The sequence below is a fragment of the Triplophysa rosa genome, linkage group LG8 (genome assembly GCF_024868665.1).
Source record: "Triplophysa rosa linkage group LG8, Trosa_1v2, whole genome shotgun sequence".
Classification (NCBI taxonomy): Eukaryota; Metazoa; Chordata; class Actinopteri; order Cypriniformes; family Nemacheilidae; genus Triplophysa; species Triplophysa rosa.
In genome coordinates, this window is record NC_079897.1 from 15,049,656 (window position 1) to 15,070,930 (window position 21,275).

At 37.7% G+C, this 21,275-nt stretch overlaps 1 protein-coding gene and 1 long non-coding RNA gene across 2 annotated transcripts; one reads left to right on the forward strand and one right to left on the reverse strand.

Annotated features, from left to right (window-relative positions):
- Positions 1-1,967: 1,967 nt before the first annotated feature.
- LOC130558324 (uncharacterized) lies at positions 1,968-3,504 on the reverse strand. Its single transcript, XR_008963420.1, has 3 exons — positions 3,405-3,504; positions 2,484-2,714; positions 1,968-2,361 (listed from the first exon to the last, which is right to left on the reverse strand). It is a non-coding gene; the product is annotated as an uncharacterized LOC130558324 (long non-coding RNA).
- Positions 3,505-12,736: 9,232 nt separating this feature from the next.
- On the forward strand, positions 12,737-15,413 carry id4 (inhibitor of DNA binding 4). The gene is made up of 3 exons (XM_057340676.1): positions 12,737-13,273; positions 13,742-13,800; positions 14,743-15,413. The coding sequence occupies exons 1-2, from the start codon at positions 12,941-12,943 to the stop codon at positions 13,784-13,786; spliced, it is 378 nt and encodes a 125-aa protein (XP_057196659.1). The 5' UTR covers positions 12,737-12,940; the 3' UTR covers positions 13,787-13,800; positions 14,743-15,413.
- Positions 15,414-21,275: the final 5,862 nt, after the last annotated feature.

Here is a 21,275-nt window from a genome sequence, read left to right on the forward strand (position 1 = left end):
CATTGTGCATATAAATCTCACAAATCTCTAAAAACGTGTATGCCCAGCTAACACAGTGTGTTCTGACAATGTAGCCAGTTCGTCTTCATTTGGTCACCGTGACATTACTTTGTGACCACGTTCTGAGGACGTCTTGGCAACGTTCCATTTCTTAGAATTTTTGCTTATGTTCCAGAAACGTCCTAGCCTCGACCTCAAATAACGTCGTGAATTAATCCCATGGAGAACGTTGTAGCGACGTGATGTACTGGTCCTCGGATAACAGGGACACTGATCATGTTTGCTTACGTTCCAGAAACGTCTGAGCCACGTCCTCAAATAACGTCGTGTATTGATCCCGTTAAAAGCATTGTAGCGACGTGATGTTCTCGTCTTCAGATAACCTGGACACTGGTCATTTGATTAATGAGTCATTTCTGTTTATTATGTTATTGTATGGAAAATGTATGATCAGAGTAAAATCTGTTATAATGTCAAGACGAATGCTATTAATCTGACTTCTGACAGCTATTAAACTGGAGTTTAATTCGATACCACAATTACAACAATTTATTTTGTGCGCGCGCGTCTGATATTTGCGTGCGCGTCTCCAGCGCGCACGCGCCTTCTTTGTTCTGAAAAGAGCCGTGCGCTCTCATCGTTTAAACGTTAAATGTCATTTCTTTCTACCTCACTGCCTGATTTTACTTTAGCGGTTTATTAATATTCTTTCTTTACTTTATACCTTACAGATGTGAGAGTAAACACATTTTTTTGAGTGATTTTCGATCGATTTGGCGCGTTTAAATGAACGGATCCTGATGTTTGTGAGTGTGACTAAAGAAGCTTTTGATTGTTGTTTCTAAAAACGGACAACCTGCTAAACTTATGCGGTAAGACAAGAATATAATGTTAAACCTAAACATAATGTTTATTCATCTCTGTCAATAAATATCTGCTTTAAATCCTCTATATTGTGTTGAAGTCTTTGATTATTTATGTCATGTACTACAGTATAAATAAAATATCTGATTGTGATGTACAGTGCTGTATTGAGTTTTATAATCGTTATACTGTGCTTTATACATATTTGAATAGAGAATTACTCCAATTACGCATAAAATGGAATCTTTAACGCACAGATTAAATCACAAATTAATTTAATCCTCCATGTGAGGGATGATAATTGTTTAAATTAAATAAAAAAAGATTTTAACAACGTGACTGTTTGGTCGTTAGGACGTGCTCATCACGTCCCAGTACGTTATTTGGTACGTCGCTGCAACGAATATGGTACGTTCCATGTATGTCTTCAGGAGGTCATCACCATGTCCCAACAATGTCCAATGTTACGTCGTCAGGACGAATATGGGAATCACAAAGTTACGTCGCTGGAACGTTATGGTACGTCCTGGCAACGAATATGGTCCGGTCCAGGTAGGTGGTCACAACATAACTATGTTAGCTGGGTGGATATCCATTCACGGAGTAATTACTTACCATTGAACACGTTTTTAATCAAGTTTGAAAAATTTGTTGGAGGCTTGGTGGTGGTGACGTTGATATGGAGCAGCCGTAGTGTAGTCTGTTTATAGCCTTGTGTTAGCGTTTTACTTCTGCAGATTGTATTTAGGCTTCAGAAATAGTATATATTGTGTTAATCTGTAACGATTATCTTGATAGACAAAACGTCTAAACATCATAAACCTTTGTTAATCACAGAGCTTATTTTTTTGTGATCTTCCAAAAGTCTATGGTAAAAATCAATATGCTTTGGTCGAGGGAACCAGTGCAGCGCTAACTTCTGGGTCAGCCTACAAAAATGCGTCATGTCTGTGAGACTCTATTGTGAATAAAACACAGCAATTGACCAATCAGAATCAAGGACTAGAGCTAGTTTTAAGTGTGTAATAAACATATTACAGTAAAAATGCCAGTAACATTTTCTAAAATATAAAACTGTACTGCCTGTATTTCTTTTTGTCAGAAACATGGTGCTTGCTTGTTATAAGATCACAGGTCCAGAATATTGTTTTTCAGATAACAGGTGATGACACGAAAGCTTTATTTTTGTGTGGCAGTCAATTCTCCCACAGGCACAGTCCAATTACCAAACTCAGGGCATGAAAACGCACCATCTCCTCCTCAAACTCTACATTACAAATATTTGTAATGTCATTACAAATATTTTTCTTCGATGTATATAACCTCTTGATTGTCAACAACCCCCAACCTACCACAGACAAATGTATAATTTCTATAGCATCAAAGCATATGCTGGATGAGGCCCCCCGGGTGCACGGATCCAGAAAGACAGAAGAGCGTCCAGACGAGAGGCCTCCTCATGCTGGGCAACCATTGGTGCTGCCATTGACAGACCATCTGTATGTATGTCACATTGGATTACAGTACAGTGAATGGAAGAAGAGGAAAAGGATGTCACGAGAGGGATAGAGGGAATAAGAAAATAGATGAAGGGGTATGGATGGAAGGATCAAACCCACTCCTGGAGTGTAGCTTCAATCAGACAGGTACTTGTCTTGGAATAGAAGACTTAATCCGTCCTGTGGTCCCTCTCCCGCTCGCTCCCTCGGCGAGCCGGCTGCCTGGCTGAGTTGCCGAGGGACACGGGTACCGTGACAACAGGGGTTTTGTGGTCCCCATGGGAACCTGGTGATGAGACTGATCCAGGCTATAGGTGCACAAAAACCCCAGGGTTTAAGAACTGGGTCTCGCTGGATGCGGAAGGATGGGCACACACAAAAACACGCACACTCAAATACACATGATACGTTAAAAACAATACATGTACACATTCACAAATAAATTAAAAATGCACACAGGCAATTCCAGTGTTGTGGATGTAACATTTTCAGTCAAAACTTATATATATAAAAAAAGATAAATATATATTTTCAGAGAATGTATTTATTACCAATATTTTGAATCATCTGTGCATATTTGACTAAACCCAGACATCTGAAAAATATCAGTCTAAGCACAAGTGTTCTATTTTTAAAAGCGGGAAAATTAATGCGTTATATGTGACAAAAAAGGAAGCAGGTTTTTGAGAGACAACATACTTTGTAGGATTTCTGTGAAATAAAATGTGCAAACCAGAAGCAATAATAATAGAGAAGGAATGGCTCTTTAGAACATAAAATGTATTATGTTTATATTTATGAGGAATGTGGACTGTTATGGATGTGACAATTCATTAACATGACTATGGAAAATAAAAACTGGTTTAATATATGAAAATTATAATGCTTATGGAAAAACCTTAAAAATAGCAACAACAAAAACATATATTTTTTCAAATCAGCACTTTCCCTTAGAAGGGTTAGGTCAGATTTAGAACACTTTCGGGGGCAATATTCTCTTCAAACTATGGTGCACACATGCACACACACACTCAGCCTTACCTCCTGGAATGCACAGATGGTCATCTAATGCTTGACATTCAGCAAATGATGACAAGAATGGTGATACGCCATTTCTCCTCTCTGCGATCTCTCTGTTTCTGGAGGACGAGAACAGAAGCAGATGTGCGGTGATAAACCTGAGATAGCAGACCTTCACTAATGTATAGGAAATGCAAAAGCCACCCTCTGTGACCAGAGCTTCAAGAATGTTCTGGGTGATGAACAATGCAAATTTTAACTAATGCCACGGTGCCATATGCTCCCTGCTATCTCTCAGCAAAACAAGCTCTGACTCTGCTGCAAGATAACTGTGGAATACGCTGCTGTTGACCTTCAAGCACTCTGTGTAGATGCTTTGTAAGCGCTTTGAACCTTGATAAACTAGTAATACGTTTGGAAGTCAATGAACGCTTCATGGAATATGACTGGATATAATTCACTTGATTGACACAACTCAGATTCAGTCAAAAATCTGATAAGAAAACAATAATTTTATTTCAATTTAAATATAAAATACCTTTGAATTTGAATTGAACTCACTTCATATGTAGATTGTGTGCTTTAAAAATGAATTATAGTGCAAAAACAGGGATGTTTTCTGAAATGCAAAGGAATTGTAGCGAAGATTATTAATAATTTTAGAGCCCATCAAATTTACAGAAATGGCCTAAAAATTCTGTTTGTGTATCATATAAAACCCAGCGTGACTGTCATAAGCACTTACTATGAATATGCTAATTTGTTTATTAGGCATATTTATGAATATTTTTGACAGTAAAGCTCTGGTGTGGCAGGCTCTCCTGAGAAAATTATGGAGTTTAATAAGGTTGGAAGTAAAGCAATACAGAGATCCACATAAATATTGGAATGAGGTCTCGACGATTCCCATGAGCCCTCTCTTGGCAACAGAACAGGTGAATAATGCATGGGAAAGCCTTGGAGGAATAGTGGTATATTTCGGAGTGAGGCACACTGAGAATTTTTAGAACTGTTTTAGTTGGAGAAATATGGGATATTTCTATCCACACATCAAATGTGTTCAAACTCCCATAGGAAACAAAAAGCACAAACGAGATCTCTTTAAGGAGATATATTAGTTGTCGAGTAACGAGAGTAAATGCAGTCTTTTGCAAAATACGGCCGCCCAGGTTCAGAAGATATCTCCACAGTGTCTCAAACTGTGCTCAGATTTGCCCAAAAATGAGTATTTAAAATATCTGAGAATTCAGTAAGGACACAAACATTTTTTATTTGGACACAAACAGTTTTATAAGATACATTCGTTTCATAAATGTATTCTACTGCTTGTAAACAGCCATCTCAAATCTGAGACAAATATGACGTAAATCTCCTCAAAAAGATCTATATCAAAATGTAATACATTTCTAAGCAATGAAATGTTTCTCCGGGTCATCATTTATTTGTGAACTTAATTATCCATATTTAGGAAGTTAAAAGTTCAGTGAGTTAATAATGAAGAAAAGATCATTCTAATCAAATTGATACACATGACATGGCTCATATAGTCATAGTGCATGTTTTATGGTTGATGTTGTATTAGCTATATGGAATATTTCAACTATGAGTAATGAGGTGAAACTGTTTTGCTGACATTCTGTTTAATGTCCCCATTCCAGGCAACTTTGATCTACTCCATGAAATTAGAATATTAACGTGATTTTTTTCTTGCAAGGTTTAAATGAAATAAAAAACTGACAGAAATACTGCATTTAATGTTATAAATTATTCGTTTTTTTATATTGCTGTTCATAAAAAATATTGTCAACAAGCTGTGGTGAAGTTATGTATAACTTGTATCATGACCAAAGCATAAAACAACCATTTCTTAGCTTGAATATCTGACCTTAAAGGACCAGTGTGTGATTTTTTTGAGTATCTAATGGCAGAAATGCAATATAGCTATGTCTTCAGAGGTGTATAAAGAGCTTACATAATGAAGCGTTAAGTTTGTATTACCTTAGAATGAGGTATATTTCTTAGAATATTTCTATCTACATACACTGTGGGTCCCCTTGCATGGAAATGGCCATGTTGTTTCTACAGTATAGCCCTAAACGGACAAACTGCTCCACAGAACGCATTTCGTAAATAAGTTATCTTCTTCGGCAAAGAAACATAAACATGATGACATCTTTGTCCTGTGTCAAAGATGGAGTGAGTGAAATCACAGCTAGATGTCACTAAAATCTCCCATAGCTCCTTTAAAATACACATCTGTTACAGTTATGGGAGCACATAGTTTTTTGTAAATATATGATGCATGAATACATGAACAGGATTTAAAATGACTTCATTTTCAAACCAAAGCTTGGTATTGGCTAATATTTTAAACATTCGCTCCATATATTCGAAGCAAATAACACCACGTGAAAATTAGCTTGCTTGTAATAACTATGTAGCTTTTTACCTTGAAATTGACTGGAGTTCACAGGGAGGTGGTGAATAGCATGCACTCCTCTGCTCCATGCTACTGTACAAACCCCTTTCAACTCATAAACAAATGTCTCACATCGAAAGCATTCCCATAATTGCTACGCTAACCTTGGAGAAGAGAACCGAGCCATTAGCATTTGAAGGAGCTAAATGTTAGCCAAGAAAGGGGCTTCTCTTCTTTATGAAGAAAACGTGCCTCTCCTGGAATTCAACCATCTGTGCCAGCCATCTTTCCCCGAAAGGCAAGAGAAATATTTCATCAAAACGTAAAAATCCATTTAAGAAACTGTTTTTTTTTTGCGTAACCTTATATTACTACTGTAATGTTATGAGATGCCGTGCACACATGATAGGCCTACAAGAGGAATCATTGTCACCAACGTACAATTTACAAGTTTTGCTGAAGTGTTGTGTGTGATTCATCAGCACCTGGAATAAAAGTTTTATCTGATTCAAAACGATCAAAGCAAGACATGCCTCCAAGTTATTTCGTTGGAAAACGGAGAACTTGCCAACCGACAAAACAGCAAATATTGATCCATGACATCGTTTTTAGCCCAAGGACAGGAGCGATCTCCGAGCACTGAAGAATAATTCGGATGAATGAAGGACTTAGAGAGGAAATGGGACTGTGTGGCTGGATGAGAGTGAGAGAGTGAAAAGATGAGTTAATGAGCAGGGATCAGCATTTGGCCCCTCACACTCATTACAATCCCAACCACTAATCCTGCAGCATTCCCACAAGTGCGCTGTTTTGTTCCTTTAAAAACACATTCCTTCACAAACGCTGAGAAAGAGAGAGGCGTGTAAGTGCGCGCATGTGTGTTCATGTGTGCGTGTGGGTTAAAACTCATCTGAGAACATGCGGAAAGGACAATCAAAAAGAGACTGACTGGAGAAACCGGGGCTAAGACTGGAATTCCTGGAAACAATGATATCCAGCTAGTTGTTTTCTCTCATGGTTGCACTCTATCCCTCTTTAAAGAAGTGATGTTCATAAAGACACACTCACCCCCCCCCCATATCATGTTTTAGAATTAGCCGAGCATTCCATTCTGCATGGCGGTGGTGTTGGGATCGGGATCAGAGCTGGGAAGAGGCCGTCAGCAGCACTTGAAAGAAAGGAACAGCAGATGGTGGTCTTTTGTGAGGGCTCTGCTCTTTCAGGCCACGGGACGCACAAACCTATATGAGAATGAGCTCTCTTTAACTAATGCCCACATTCTCGCTCTCTGTAACCACAGTGTAGGTATGAACCTCTCTTAGCAGATGGTAAGATCGTTGAAAGCTATTAATTCTTTAAGGGGGTAACATGCTCTCTTAGGAGATGGCATTCTCTGTGCCATCGCATAAAGAAAGGGCGAGTTTCAGTTATACATGGAATTAAATGAAGAGGAGAGTTTTCCCACTGATTTTGCTTTGTGATACAGAGTTTACATATTTCACAACACAACAGCAGTACCAAAACTCTTACAAATATGTCCTATAAATTAAACAATGAAACACAGTAACACAGTTTTGAACCTGACAATATGAAAATTAACTTTTTAGTTTAGTCTCTACATTTTTTAAGTTCTCCTGCATACAATATTTTTATTACTTAAAACTCATCATTAAAGGGGTCATACGGTGCGAATACGTGTTTTTATGTGTCTTTGGTGTGTTATAAGTTGCCCATGCATGAATCAGACACAAAATTTAAGTGTCAGAACAAAAGATGCATTCTATCTAAAAGCGAATGCTCAACCAGACCTGCCTGAAACGCCTCGTGTAACCACACCCCCACAAATCTACGTCAGTTCGTGATATGATTTGACTAAGAACGCCCAAATGTATACACTAGTAAGGTGGGCGTACCTGGCAGTACAATTGCTTTGGAACGTGTTGTTTTAGCCGTGTCATATGACCCCTTTAAGCATTAAAATAGCATATGTAAAGGTCATTTTACGCATTCCTGTGATAACAATTTCTTCATGCCTTAAAGTGACTTATATGCAAATCAGTCCCCGCCTCCATTCAATCGCGTGAGCTCGGATCGTTGATTATAGGTACATAGATGCCTCATTCGACACTTGAGCAGGTCATGCTCTTGTTTCAGAAGCAGAGCTGAACAGCAGCGATCGTTTCAGTGCCGAGTCTATGCGCCATGCTTACATATCTATGGCTCGAATCTGTTAACGTGATTGGTAACAGGATTATGATGTCATAAACAGAGGCAGTTTCAAACTACATTTTTTAAACTGTCTGTGGTAAACTGCAGTTTTATAGAGAAAATATTCAGCTATGAGGTGATGAATTTGCACATGGTTTATTTTATTCATGTTAAAAACACCTACAACATTAAAAACTTGATTTTCACCACTGGGGGACTATAATATACTATATAATCTATATAGGAATATTTACTTTCTTTTGAATTTTGATAGTATATGATCTCGTCAGGTAATAATTCACCACATAAAACACATTGTGGTCTAAACAAACCATCACCTCATTATTCTAGTATGTGTTGAATTTTCTATTAGATTATATTTACATTCATGCATTTGGCAGACGCTTTTAACCAAAGTGACTTACATTGCAATATACTATACATTTGTATCTGAGTATGTGCAATCCCTGGGATTATATGGTTTTCAAGGGTGTTGCCCATGTTTTTTGGAACGCCACTGTCTCAATAATTGAATATAATATGTATTTTTAGCACACAGGTTGCATTGTTGCAAAGCAGCTTTAATTAAAACCCACAACTACACTTGATCTTCATGTTGTCAGTTTGATCATAACATGCCAGGACGGTTTTCTCATGCACATGCAGCTTCCTGAAAAGTGAAAGACACTTCATCATTATAAGGAACAGGGCAACCAACTCCCATTAACAGTCATGGGAACAGCCAGTGAATGCGGAAGTACACCGTTTACTTACACAAAAGACTAATGTGTGTTCATCTCCATAAACTAAAACAGATGGATTTAGTTTTTTTGCCATAAATCATTATTATTAGTCAGCATTTTCACTGGGTTTTGCAAATATCTCACCAATAAAAAGTATTAAAGAGTGCTTGTCAACTTTGACAACGGTTTTTAATCAGTTAAAAGTTTAATTTCCTGAAAAACTGTTAATTTGAACATGCAGGTTTTAGAAGGACAGTGACAATATTTTTAATAAACTAGAGAACAGGATTACAAGAATTTATATGGCTATTGATTTGCAGATTTTTTGGCTGGTTTTATGAAAAGAAAGACAGCTTGTGGGAAGTTACTCAATAGTTGGCAATAATTGTAGTAACGGGACAGTTCACCCAAAATGAACATTCTGTTATTTTTTTACTCAGCTTCTTCAGAAGGACCAGGTGCAGCCATGGTTGACATTCACCTTCACTGAAAAATGTTCCATTTTACCTTAGATTTATCACTGCAGATGTTTCTATATTGTGCGTGTGTGGGTGTGTTTATGCTTCTGTGAGTAAATTTCTGTTTGTTCCCATGCAAACACGTCCATCTTCAGGGGCGTCAAATCCTCGGTAAGCACAGAGGTATCATTACCTCATTGCATATAGGATTATATAGCCTCAGCTTAGACCGTCTGAGTACGTAGCAGACTTTAAAACCACAGCAGGAACCTTACGAAGAAGGTGGAGTGTGTTTACATGTGTCTATATACTGTATGTAGGTGTGAGAGTGTTAAAGTAACTGCTCGAGCAGGTCTCTCTGTAAATACAGTAGCACCTGTGTCAATGAAGAAGAGAGGTGTTGTCTGTTGAGCAGAAGCATAAGCGTCAGACCCACTAAATAAACTCCATCACCAGCAATGACAGAACAGCAGTCACCCGTCACAACGACAGTTTATGTCATGGATCAACCTGAATCGCAGCACAGATGAGTTATGCCAAAGCTAATATTAGTTAGTAATGAGGGTTTGTTTAGTCTGCCCATGGAGCTTAGTGGCAAAGTACAACAATGATCCAATGATGGTGCAGACCAAACAAATGTATCACATAAGTTGTCTGGAATAGAGAAGTTATAGCAATACAAAAGTTTACAGAAGTGAAAGCAACATGTGCTTAAACATGCCTGAGCATTGTGATAAAAATCAAGTCATAATGTCCTCTGCACGGGATATTTGTTAAGACAGGGTCACATGGTCACCGTCAGGAGGTCAACACCAAGAGGTCATAATTTAATTTATTAAGCTAACGTGTATGTCAGTTATTCTATATCATTAGTGGTCTATGAGGATGGTAAAATACATGGTTATTATTGATTTGGTTATTATTGTACTGATCTACATTACAAAACCAAAAAATTCAGTCAAGCTAATACTGTGATTCAAGTAAATCAAGTAAATTGAGAATGGCTTACATCTAGTTGTATGCATATTAAATGGTACAGGAAAAAGTATTTTAACATCATGAGACAGTGCCCACATATTAAACCGTAAAAGGTTAATATCATTACAATAAAATTGGCATATTTTTTTTCTAAAAAGTCAACTTTACATTTTTATGAAATTAAGAATGAAAAGAACAGATTTTGTAATTGAGGTTTGTAATTTGTAATGTTGTGTGTAGCTATAACGCATTAACTATTGACCAGGGCCAAAAGAGAGAGAGAGAGAGAGGTATTCTGGGAAAGGTTAGCATCAAAGATTCATACTCGTCTCTTTTGAAGAGCTGTCTTTTGAAAGAGATAGTGAGATAATGTGTTCTCCTCACCTGAATGGACACAACACCCCACCAGAGAGACGATAACATCACCAAGAGCTGTAACTACCAATACATGAAACATAAATGTATTGAAAACTATATTTCTAGATTTAAAATGTTGTACAATGTGTCATGATAAAAAGACTGGATCTTGGCTTCCACTTGGCTCAATGGTTAGTTACAAACCCATCATGATGAAGTAAAACAATCCATTCAAAGTCTTCGATAGCTCAGAGTTTAGGTATGTGATGTAGTAAACATTCCTGGCCTTGCATGTTTTTCCTTTTAAATAAAGTATTACTAGCGAAAGCAGGTTCTGACTAAACAGGAATAGAACGCTGAGGATCTTCACCGCGTTGTGCTAATTGCGGGGCTTTATGCATCGTAAGTGGTTTTGTTTTCAAAGGAGGACGCCAGCTCTACGTTTTGAGGACCCCTTTTTCAGAACATGACGGATAGCGCTATTTGCAAACTCTTTGCACCTGCTAAGCAGGAAAGTGTTCCGCGAACCCACCTGCAAGCAGAATTTCTCATGACAAAGAATCACGATTACCTAATACGTATCGCACACATACCAATTCTACACAGCTAAATCTCCAGTGTTAAGAAAGGTCAAATTTACATATTATTTATTATATATACACTGTGAGAGTTCATTTGACATATTTTAACACTGGCGATTTTGCTGTGTACCTTGGCAGAGCTACACAGTGCCATGCGTCGAGACATTTGGGATGAGGAGAAGACAAACAAAGCAGATTTTAACTAGTTGCCACCAGAGGGAAGATAAAAGCCGGGCATTTCCATCGCCCTGGCAACTTGCCATGGATGTGAGGCTATGCTGTGTGAAGGTGGACTGTGTGAATAAGTGCCTTCACGGGACAGGCGCCAGCCCGTCTGCGGTGTGAGACCCGTGAATCTACTGTGAAGACAGAACAGATCTGGATCATAGGAATGTGCTCTGCAATATTGAGAGACAGGCACCCTGAAGTGAATGAAATGAGTTAGGATAAATGGCAACTCATTTGGTAATTTCTTAAGGAGCTTCATTGGTAAAAACCTCTTCTGAAGAATGTTAACTTTCATGACCCCCTTTGTCAGTGTTGGGTTAGTCGACCAAGTATGAGAATCAGCCAAGGTCAAGTGCACATGTGAAGGACTTGAAGTGGTCTTAGTCACTTCAAATATTTGGTTGGAAAACAAGGTCCTCCTTTGTCTTTTAATGCATGAAGTGCTTGTACACAAAAGTTTGTAGATTGCTGTTAACAAATTACAAAATGCCTTTTATATATACCTTTTAATATATAACCTTTTAGTCCCAGTGAATTTAAAAATTACAATGCCTATTTTTTCATGAAATATTGCAGTGTTTTTTGTAAATAGTTTATCAATGTGGGTCATTTTCTTTTAAAAATGTGTGTGCCCTCATAATCTTTAGTCAAAATCTGAAAATGCAAGGGAAGGGGGTTAACGGATGCTCTGGCCAAGCCGTCTAATTTACGTCATTTGAGATGGATGGTCATTTCAGGGCAGAAGTGCATTTTCAGATTTGAGGGAAGAAAATGACCCACATTGATAAGCTATTTACAATAAACGCTGCAATATTTCATGAAAAACACAGAATTTGTATTTTTTATTTCACTGGGACTTTAAGATTGTTGATGACAAATAAAATGTTACTTTTTATGGTGACTGTATAAGAACTTTCTCATTTTTTTCTCATTACATATTACTATTATCTTTGTTTTAATAAATAGTTTAACCTTTTTGCTTTTTCATTAGCCTTGTTTTACTGTTTAAATTATCCTAAAATAAACAGCCTATAACAGGCAACGTACCTCATATTGTTTGTCAATATTTATGTGCACAAATTACTTAACCTAAAAAATAAACCTCCAATAATAAAAATACATTTTAGTAATATTATTTTAAAGCGTTCCCTTTCGTTAGGAGTACTTCTGTTTTGGACAAACATATCCACGCACGCCCACACGCGCACACGCTCACACACATTTCACCCAACAGCTTCTTTCTTTCTCCTCGAGACCCTCCTCAGTTATAGGTCGCGCGCTGCTCCATCATCACGGGAGCGCGTGACTGACCGGTTTCTCGCGCAGGACTGTCAGAGCTCGCGCGGGTGGCGCCTCCCCTTTCCCTCTATATATGACCAGCCTCAACTCATCCGCTGCTTTACACTGTACGTTCAGACTCACAGAAGAGATGTGCACGGGATAAAACTGCGCTCCTTTTTTTTGCGTGCACCAAATTACATTTTGCGCATTGAAAACGCCGCATTTTTAAGCGAAACCTCTTGTTGCGTTCCGTCCGCATTTGTTTTTTACCTCATTATTAATACTCGGGTATTTATTTATTAAGATGAAGGCCAGCGCACCGGTTCGCCCTCATAAGGTTTCTTCAAGCTGCAGTCAGCTCTCCTTGCGAAATTTGTCGGAGCGCAGCCAGTGCAAAATGGAAGAGGAGGATCTTTTCTGTCTGCAGTACGACATGAACGACTGCTACAGCCGACTGAAGCGCCTGGTGCCCACTATTCCGCAGGATAAGAAAGTCAGTAAAGTGGAGATCCTCCAGCATGTCATTGACTATATCCTGGACCTGCAGCTGGCGTTGGAGACGCACCCAGCTCTACTGAAACAGACGAGCCCACCCGCCTCCACACGGACCCCTCTCACACAAATCAACACAGAGCAGGTATGCATGAGATATAAGATGCACTTCTTGGTCTTTAAAATGACTAGAGTGATCATGGTGATCGTGGCTGTGCTTTAACCATAAAAGTGTCAATGGTGTGTATTTCAATGAAATGATGTTGATGCACCAGACCAAAATAAGATGGTTTGTCAGATCAGAGGCCCGTTTCCTTGTTCTTCCTCAAAATGTTAAAACAAAATGTTTCATTTATTCTTGAAATTCCGTTTTGTAAATTTATCTAATATACTGTATACGTCTTATACAGAATGTAGTGTATGTCACGTTATACCTACATGTAGGCATATGTTTAAGATATTGCTTTAGATTTATTATTCTATTGTCTAATAAATGATGATTATTAAACTGGAGTAATTGAGTCCACATACAAAAGCTTACTGAAGGTTATTGTAGCTCTGAAGACACCTCAGCCGCAGTAAGAATAAATGCACCTGATTACTTTGCTTTCAGAGGACGACGGGTGTCAATAAGGAAGACTCGATTTTGTGTCGCTGAAATGTCGCACACTGGTGAGTACAACAAATACAATTTTTAATTCATTTTAAAAGAGCTAATCCACATCTCACCTAGAGGAAGTAATGTTATAACAATCACTTCATCACACTGGTAAAATCTCACCTGGTGTGACGAATATGTGTTCTTCAACACTTCCATGCAGTGCTGCTCTTATTTGATTTGAAGAATTTCAAGATTTCTGTTGATAATTTTCTTCAAGTGTTTTAGTTTTAGCTGTTCATTGTCTGGCATTTACTTTTTTTCCTCATTTCTATTTTATATGTTGGTATGTGCTGTTGTCAATTATTCTCACAATTTTCTGTATTTAGAATTCAGGTTTAAATTGAAGCTCTTTTGTTACAACAATGCAGTGGTGTCGCATGCATCTAAAATACACCATGCAAACCTTGTAAAACCATCCTAACAAAAAGGCTTGAGCATATTATAGACGACCACAGTATCAAAAATGCTTTTTCGTTAAACAGTTTTAGTTATTCTCAACAACAAGAACAAAACTACACTGTCAGGATAATTGAGTACAGGTTTCTAACAGAGCTGGCAGAACATGAAGCTTCAATGAGTGCAATTATTAATAGAGCCGTGACAGAATAAACCACATAGATAGAAGTTATTACCATAATATTCTTGTTAGCATGAATGCCGTTTTTTGTGACAATCTGTCTTACTGTGTTTACCGCTCTGGCCGGGCCGTAACTCTGAGCAGCTGTACATCGAGGAATAACTGTCCGCTGTATAACAGTTAGGCAACAGCTCCACAGTGAAGTGTCAGGGCTAGTTGGCCTGCAGCTGCGAGGTTTGTGGTCCAGGCCCACGCTCGTTGTTTGGCCTGGGTTGTTTTGGGTTGTTGATCAAGCACGCTCTCTGTTTTGTCGGTGGCGCCAGTCAGTCTGGAGCAGACAGTTCACACACCCCTTCTATTCATTCCTTTCTCACAGGTGTGCACTGAACCCATCCAAAGCCAAGCCCAGCTTCACCGGGGAATCCAACACACACCAGGCCCGATCACATGGGAGGGAACAGCACTGAAACTAATAGCTACTAAATCATAATATGTAAACATTTTCACATCAGCCGTCAACGGCGTGGTGAAGCCAGCCAGATTTCTCCCTTGTCCATTCTGTTCTCTCTCAGTGGAGGAAATGCTAAATTTGGACAAATATTTCCCACACCCCTCTTTTTCACCCCACCAGTGGAATTCTGATTTGAACATAACTAAAGACTCTTAAATCTAATTTTACTAAAACATCAAACCGTAAAGCTTTACAGATAAAGTCTGGAAATGTAAACATCTGACATCTATTGTTTAAAATAGGTGATTTGTGTTGAACAGGGATTTCCCTGCAGTTACGCTGTTTAATATTGTAAAATACGACAATACGTGTTCTGAAATGATACTGTACATAACAAGACACAGGATGTTCTATAAATGTACGTGTAAGAGAATATATGTTCAGTTGACTGTAATTATTCTAAAATATTTTTTATCCGAAAAAAAAGTGGTTTGTTCTGTAAATATTGTGTTTTCACATACAGTAAAGTGTAGTGAATGAGTACATGAGGTTCTGCTAATAAAGATCTCACATCATACAAGTCATTTGTTCGTTTTTGTTCATGCGATCGGTCGTGTTATAGACTGTGTGAATATATTTAAAATCTGTTTCATTTAGATCAGTTAACATCACTGCAGATGGAAATCTCAGCACTGCTTTGTTAAAGGCTCGAAATATTACTTTGTTATGTGCTGAATAAATTAATCCGTAATGAATGACAGAGTACATTCCTCTCTGAACAATCGCTCAAGGATGAGAAAAGAAGGCTTTTTTTTGTTTGTACAAAATCTCTGGACCTTTCAAACAAATAGCTGAAGACAAGTTTTACAAAATTTCGCTGTCCTTGTGTTCATCCCACTTTATTGATACAGAGAATTGATTTTACATTAAAGTGGAGTGTTATTTCATAACATATCTGTATAGAAGAAAGTCGTAATAAAAGAAAAGTCAGGCCTGAGAATATTACATACACACTACTTTTCAGACCTGAATGTTATTGAGCAATTGTGTGCTTCACGTCTACAGTAGCTCTACCCCAAGAGAACCCACATCCTTGAGAGTTTTCAACAGATCTAATATAAAATTGACATTGATATTTTTTGATTAAGTACGTTTGACCTCAGACACTATTCAAAGCTCACATTTTCCTCTCTTTATGGTTGTATTTATACTCAAAAACAATTTGATATATACTGCTCGAGGAGTGGGAGGAAAAATTATAAATATTCAACTTGAATTTATTGTTGCTTCTCTGTCTATCCAATAGCGGTTGCTTTTATGTTTGTCATTTCTGATCTGGAAAAACAAAAAGTTTTGAAACATTTTTCTTGCCCCATAGAGGCAGAGTTAAATTCAGTGTACTGATACCCACATCAAACGTCACCGTAATGTTTTTAAAAACATAAAGATAAAAACTACTTTGGATAAAAGTGTCTGCAAAATGATTAAATGTAAAAATGTACTGTTTGTGTTGTTGTTTTACAGATAAATAATTTGCCATTACAAATATACAGAAGAGAAAAACAGATTTCATTAAATATAATTGTTCTTCAAAGATACAAAAAATTTTAAAGCAGAATTTTCTGTGTTTCAGCCTGCAGTCTCCTCTCTGATTGTGCCCCCTAATGGACTGATTTAGTTTAGAGTAGATTTTGCAGAAAAAGAAACAAAGACAATTGAACCAAATATGCAGATTGTGCAGTTTATTCTACATTTTATTTTCTCTTGTGTGCACAGAAAAATAAAAAAAGGCAAACGAAAACTCAAAGCTTTTTTTGTGCACAGTTAGCAACTCCCCTTTCTCCCTCTGTTTCTCTCAAGGTTAAAAACAGCGAGGCCCGTAGATTGTATGTGGGCTACTGGAGATACCACCTGCAGATTTGCAGTGTTTCCCAGCATGCTCTGAGGTCACAGTGTCACATGTTCTCAGAGTCTCAGGTTTTGTGCTTCCCAGCAGTCTTCGGCCCTACCGAAATAAGAAATTCCAAAAGGGCAAGAAAAAAGACCCACCGGCGATGTATGTACTAATAGCGGCCCCCGAGGGACCCTCATCCCCAACAGGTACAAAAAGCACCTGGTGTTTCTATTACATACAAAGCCGACAACACATCTACTGCTCGTGTCATTCAGGTGTAGCGCAAACATACACAATGGAAACAGCCACACCTCCCCCGTATATCATGTGACCCATATAGGCATTATGGTCAGCTACTGGATTCAATTCAATGGGGGTTATTAAATGATTTACGTGTGATTGCAAAATAATTGTTAATGTCGATTGAAAAAAACATTTATTGATGATCATGATCATCATAGACATTCATATAATTTTCCATTAATAAGCCAGGTACCACATGAGAGTGTGTCTGTTTTCCACTCTTTGTTTGAGTTTGTACACCTTGGTGCCTCTCTCTTATGGCGCCTCGTCTGGCTCTAAGCACCAAAGAGGGCGACTGTGGGAAATGATCACATCCTGTTTGATAAGACCTGGCCTCCGTGTGGCGTTGGTCAAACTCAACAGAGCAGCAGTCAAACAAGGATCAGTGGTCTGGAAATGTTTTCGGCCAACGGGGTTATTATCAAAACAAGCAGCTTGGGCTGCTGTTGTAAAGTCGGGATTGTTTGAACAGGTGTGAGACAGTACGGAAGCGCGTGTGTGTGCGTCTGCGTAAATGCACGTGTGAGCTTCTGCCCGTTTTAAGCCATGTTCAAAAGTGATCGTTTTAAAAACAATATACAAGATTAACGTTTCAAAGCCGTATACTTCTATTGTGAATATAATATAACATGCAGATTTTAAAAAGCACACAGCTACACAAATTTGCAATGCAGCCAAAACAGATAAACGGTTATCACCCCGCTCCCCCCTTGCATTAAAACCACCCTCTCACAGCTAAAGACACACTCCAGTCATATACAGTCTGTTTCGCCACAGCAAACGTTCAATCTTGGTTTTATGGTCATCGAGGGGCTTCATTCCCTTTCCCCAGTCTCCTTAACCCCCCACAGTGGGATATGGACAGGGGGAGATGGAGCGAGCGAGAGACCTGAACACACAGGGTCCTGAGCAGCACCTGATTACAGGCTAATAGCCTCAGAGTGATTGAACATGGCTGGCTTCTGCCTAATTGGTGCTATTTAAAGTAGCTATTAGCACACAATGGCAGTCACTCACTCATAAACAAAGACAAGATCTGGACTTCAGAAAGACAGCAAGATGGGGAGAATTCAGATCGGAAAAGGTGTTTATGTTGATGGATAAAATATTAGGAATCATAAGGAGTTTGCATCATAAATCATAAATGTTGTACTTTGCATTATTTGCAGTATGTCATGTGTAGACACAACGAAGTTGTGACTGTTATTTTAAATATATTGTAGGATATATTGCAAAAAAGGAAAGATATATTTTGAATATGGTTATTATTTCAATTCAGTTTATTTTTTATTTGTGCTTTTATTAATTTTAATGTTAATCTTGAGTTGTATAATTATTATTATTATTTGTAATCATTATTATTACTATATAACTCTATATATTATTATCAATGTAAATATAATCATATTAGTTTTCTCAGTAGATTCTCTTACATTATTTTGCTTACTGTAATACAAAGACTTACAATCATTTATGCAAATTAGTTTTTTATATAAATCAGTGTAAATTAAAGGCAGTTAAACAAAAAAAAAAAAACGTTTTTATAAAGACAGACACTTAACAATTATTTTTGGACATATTTGGTATTTAGTCTCTGAATAGGTAAGTTGTGTCAGTGTATTTATGGTCATGTGTTCGGTTAAATTTTGTTTGAAGGATGTTGCACAAGGACATCCTGACTCATTCTAGACAAGCATTTTTAAATGAAAAAAACATTGATTCAATATAGATATCTTATTCAACAGGCGCATATGTAAGTACTTTTAGTGAATGCGGTTTGTATTTCTGCAAGCGAGTCTCAGCCTCCAAAACACCTCATTCATCCAAAATCTTGTTTCTTATTGTGGCAGGCAGTGCAATAATCATACTAGAATAAGAACAAATGAATAGACAAAAAAGAACGACAAATGATCAGTAGAAAGAAATAAACACAGAATAAAAAGAGAGAGGAATGTAATTCGAAAGAGGTAATGAAAGTGAAAAAGCTGTGGTAGATTCAGTGCCAGCAGTCAGGTCCTGAGAGATGGGGAATGAATTACCGAAATGAGCCCGTGCCAGGCCTTTGCCTCCCATTCAAATGACTCCTCCTCCCATTCACCCTTCTATCCCTGGAGAACGAGTGATTAGAGAGGAGGGTTATGGATCTGGATCACAGACTGTGGGGAAGGGACGCCAACCGTGCTAGAGGAACACGACCCTGAGGTGGAATGATCACACGGGCAATATGTCACAACAAATGCCAGTGCAGGGTGCCAAGGCCACATCCACAGGTCTTCTGGCACACACACTTGGCACCATGTTCATTTCCTGGCTGGTTATGCCTGACATGAAAAAGCTGAAGCACTTGGGTGGATTTGAGAGATTTTATGGGTGTTTCACCCATAATGTTGTATGGATGTGTGTGCGTATATTTCAACAGAAAGTCATATGTCTTGTATATTACAGTACATACAAGTAACCTGCACGTGTTCTCCTCTTTTCTGAAGTAATGACTTCTGCGGGATGGAAATTGGGCTCATTTCAGACTAAGCTAATGTGTAACTGAAATCACGTTAAAGAAAACCATAGTCGTGTGAATGCAGAGTCGGCCTGAGGGGATGTGTGTCACAGACACGCCTAGAATGATAAATGAAACCTTCTGTTCATGAATGTATTGAGTTAGTAGATGCATTCTGTCCAATAACAGTAGACTTCAATTCTTCACATCTTCAAATGAAAAAAGATATTTTATCATTTATTGCCCAACATTTGCTTATCTATATCTGAATGTATGAATTTTTGGGAGGAAAAAGCACTTTTAAATATGGCTAATATTTATTTGTAATATCAGGTTTAACATCAAAAAACAATAAAATAAGATTTGATGAAACTGATTCCTTTATTTGCTGTTTACAGCGGTATGAATAGCAATGTCTGATCTATAACATTATAACCTTGTGGCAATCTTTGGCTCGACCCGGGCTGTTTAATTTGGCACCTAATTCACATGTTAATTTGTTCCAGTTGAGGTGTCACTTTAAAAAGTTTTTTTTCCATTGACTCTGGATTATTGGCCAGATGGGCAGCCCATTAGAACATGGTTGTTTGTGTGTTTGGGATTCCCGTGATATGTCCAGCACTGGCAATAACAACAACATTCCTCACCATGGTAACCGGAGGTTGTTATGGACAGAACTCTCGGTTTGTTAATTTATTTTCCATTGTTGAAATCACTGGGTGTCGTTTTGACAAATCATTAAAAAAGTAGAAAGAAGAAACAGAGAAAAACAAAAACAACAACCATAAAAATTACCATAAACCAAAGTTCAAAGAATCAAATTCTTATTTTAGATTACACACACAACAGGAACGCTAAGAGAAAACATAATTTGTGGCAGTTTGTTAGACATTTATCATTTAAAAGTAAATCTATATTCATATTCTCTACATGCTACTAAATCATTTTATGTTAAATTAAAAATTTACATCAAATTAAATTGACATTATTTTTAGCTATTTTTTACACCATGTAATTTTTCAAAAACAGAAACTTGGCATTCAGAATGTCCGGTGTTTGGGTGAGCTAACCCTTTAATAAAATAACACTCCAAATTATTATTATTTTTTACCTTTTGGAGCAGACCGTTTAAGAGCAACAACATAAACAAACGTTATGTGGCCCAAACTTAACTTCCAGTAGAGCCCCACAAAGAATCAATAACTGTTGAGTAGTTTTAATGTAATTTAATACAATTAAAATTCTGTAAATATTAACATAAATTAATATTATTATTAATATAAAATAAATTGTTATATCATACCACACATAGATTGGAACTTAACTTTGGGACAGGTGCGTTCATCCGATAAACTGTCTATAACTTTTCTATCAATTTTTGGATTTGAATAATCTTAACTGTAATTAAAACTATTTACTGTAAACACAACACTATTTGCAGTTTAAATTATGCTTTTAGTTCAAGAACTAAAGTTTATTTGCAATCAATCTCATAATTTAAATGCACGAAAACAGTATTTCACTATTTAGTATGTTGCCCCACACTTGTCCTGTAAATACAGTGATCTTTTTGTTGCTCAGAGGGCATACAGACAGAGGGCAGGATGTCAATATGTCTATCCCATAATCCTCTCTTTATTAGAGCAGGAAAAGATGCAGCAGAGGTTCCAGCTGTTCTGTTCTCATCAGCGAGTGGCTTGGCAGAGTGGCACGGTGACAGGCTCTACTGATCACCACTGCTATCACAGGCCATATCTGAACATG

Bases quoted from the DNA above. Each gene is read 5' to 3' on its own strand.
- id4 (XM_057340676.1), top strand. From the start codon at position 12,941: ATGAAGGCCAGCGCACCGGTTCGCCCTCATAAGGTTTCTTCAAGCTGC. The intron at 13,274-13,741 runs GTATGCATGAGA...CTTTGCTTTCAG, and splicing joins CACAAATCAACACAGAGCAG to AGGACGACGGGTGTCAATAA.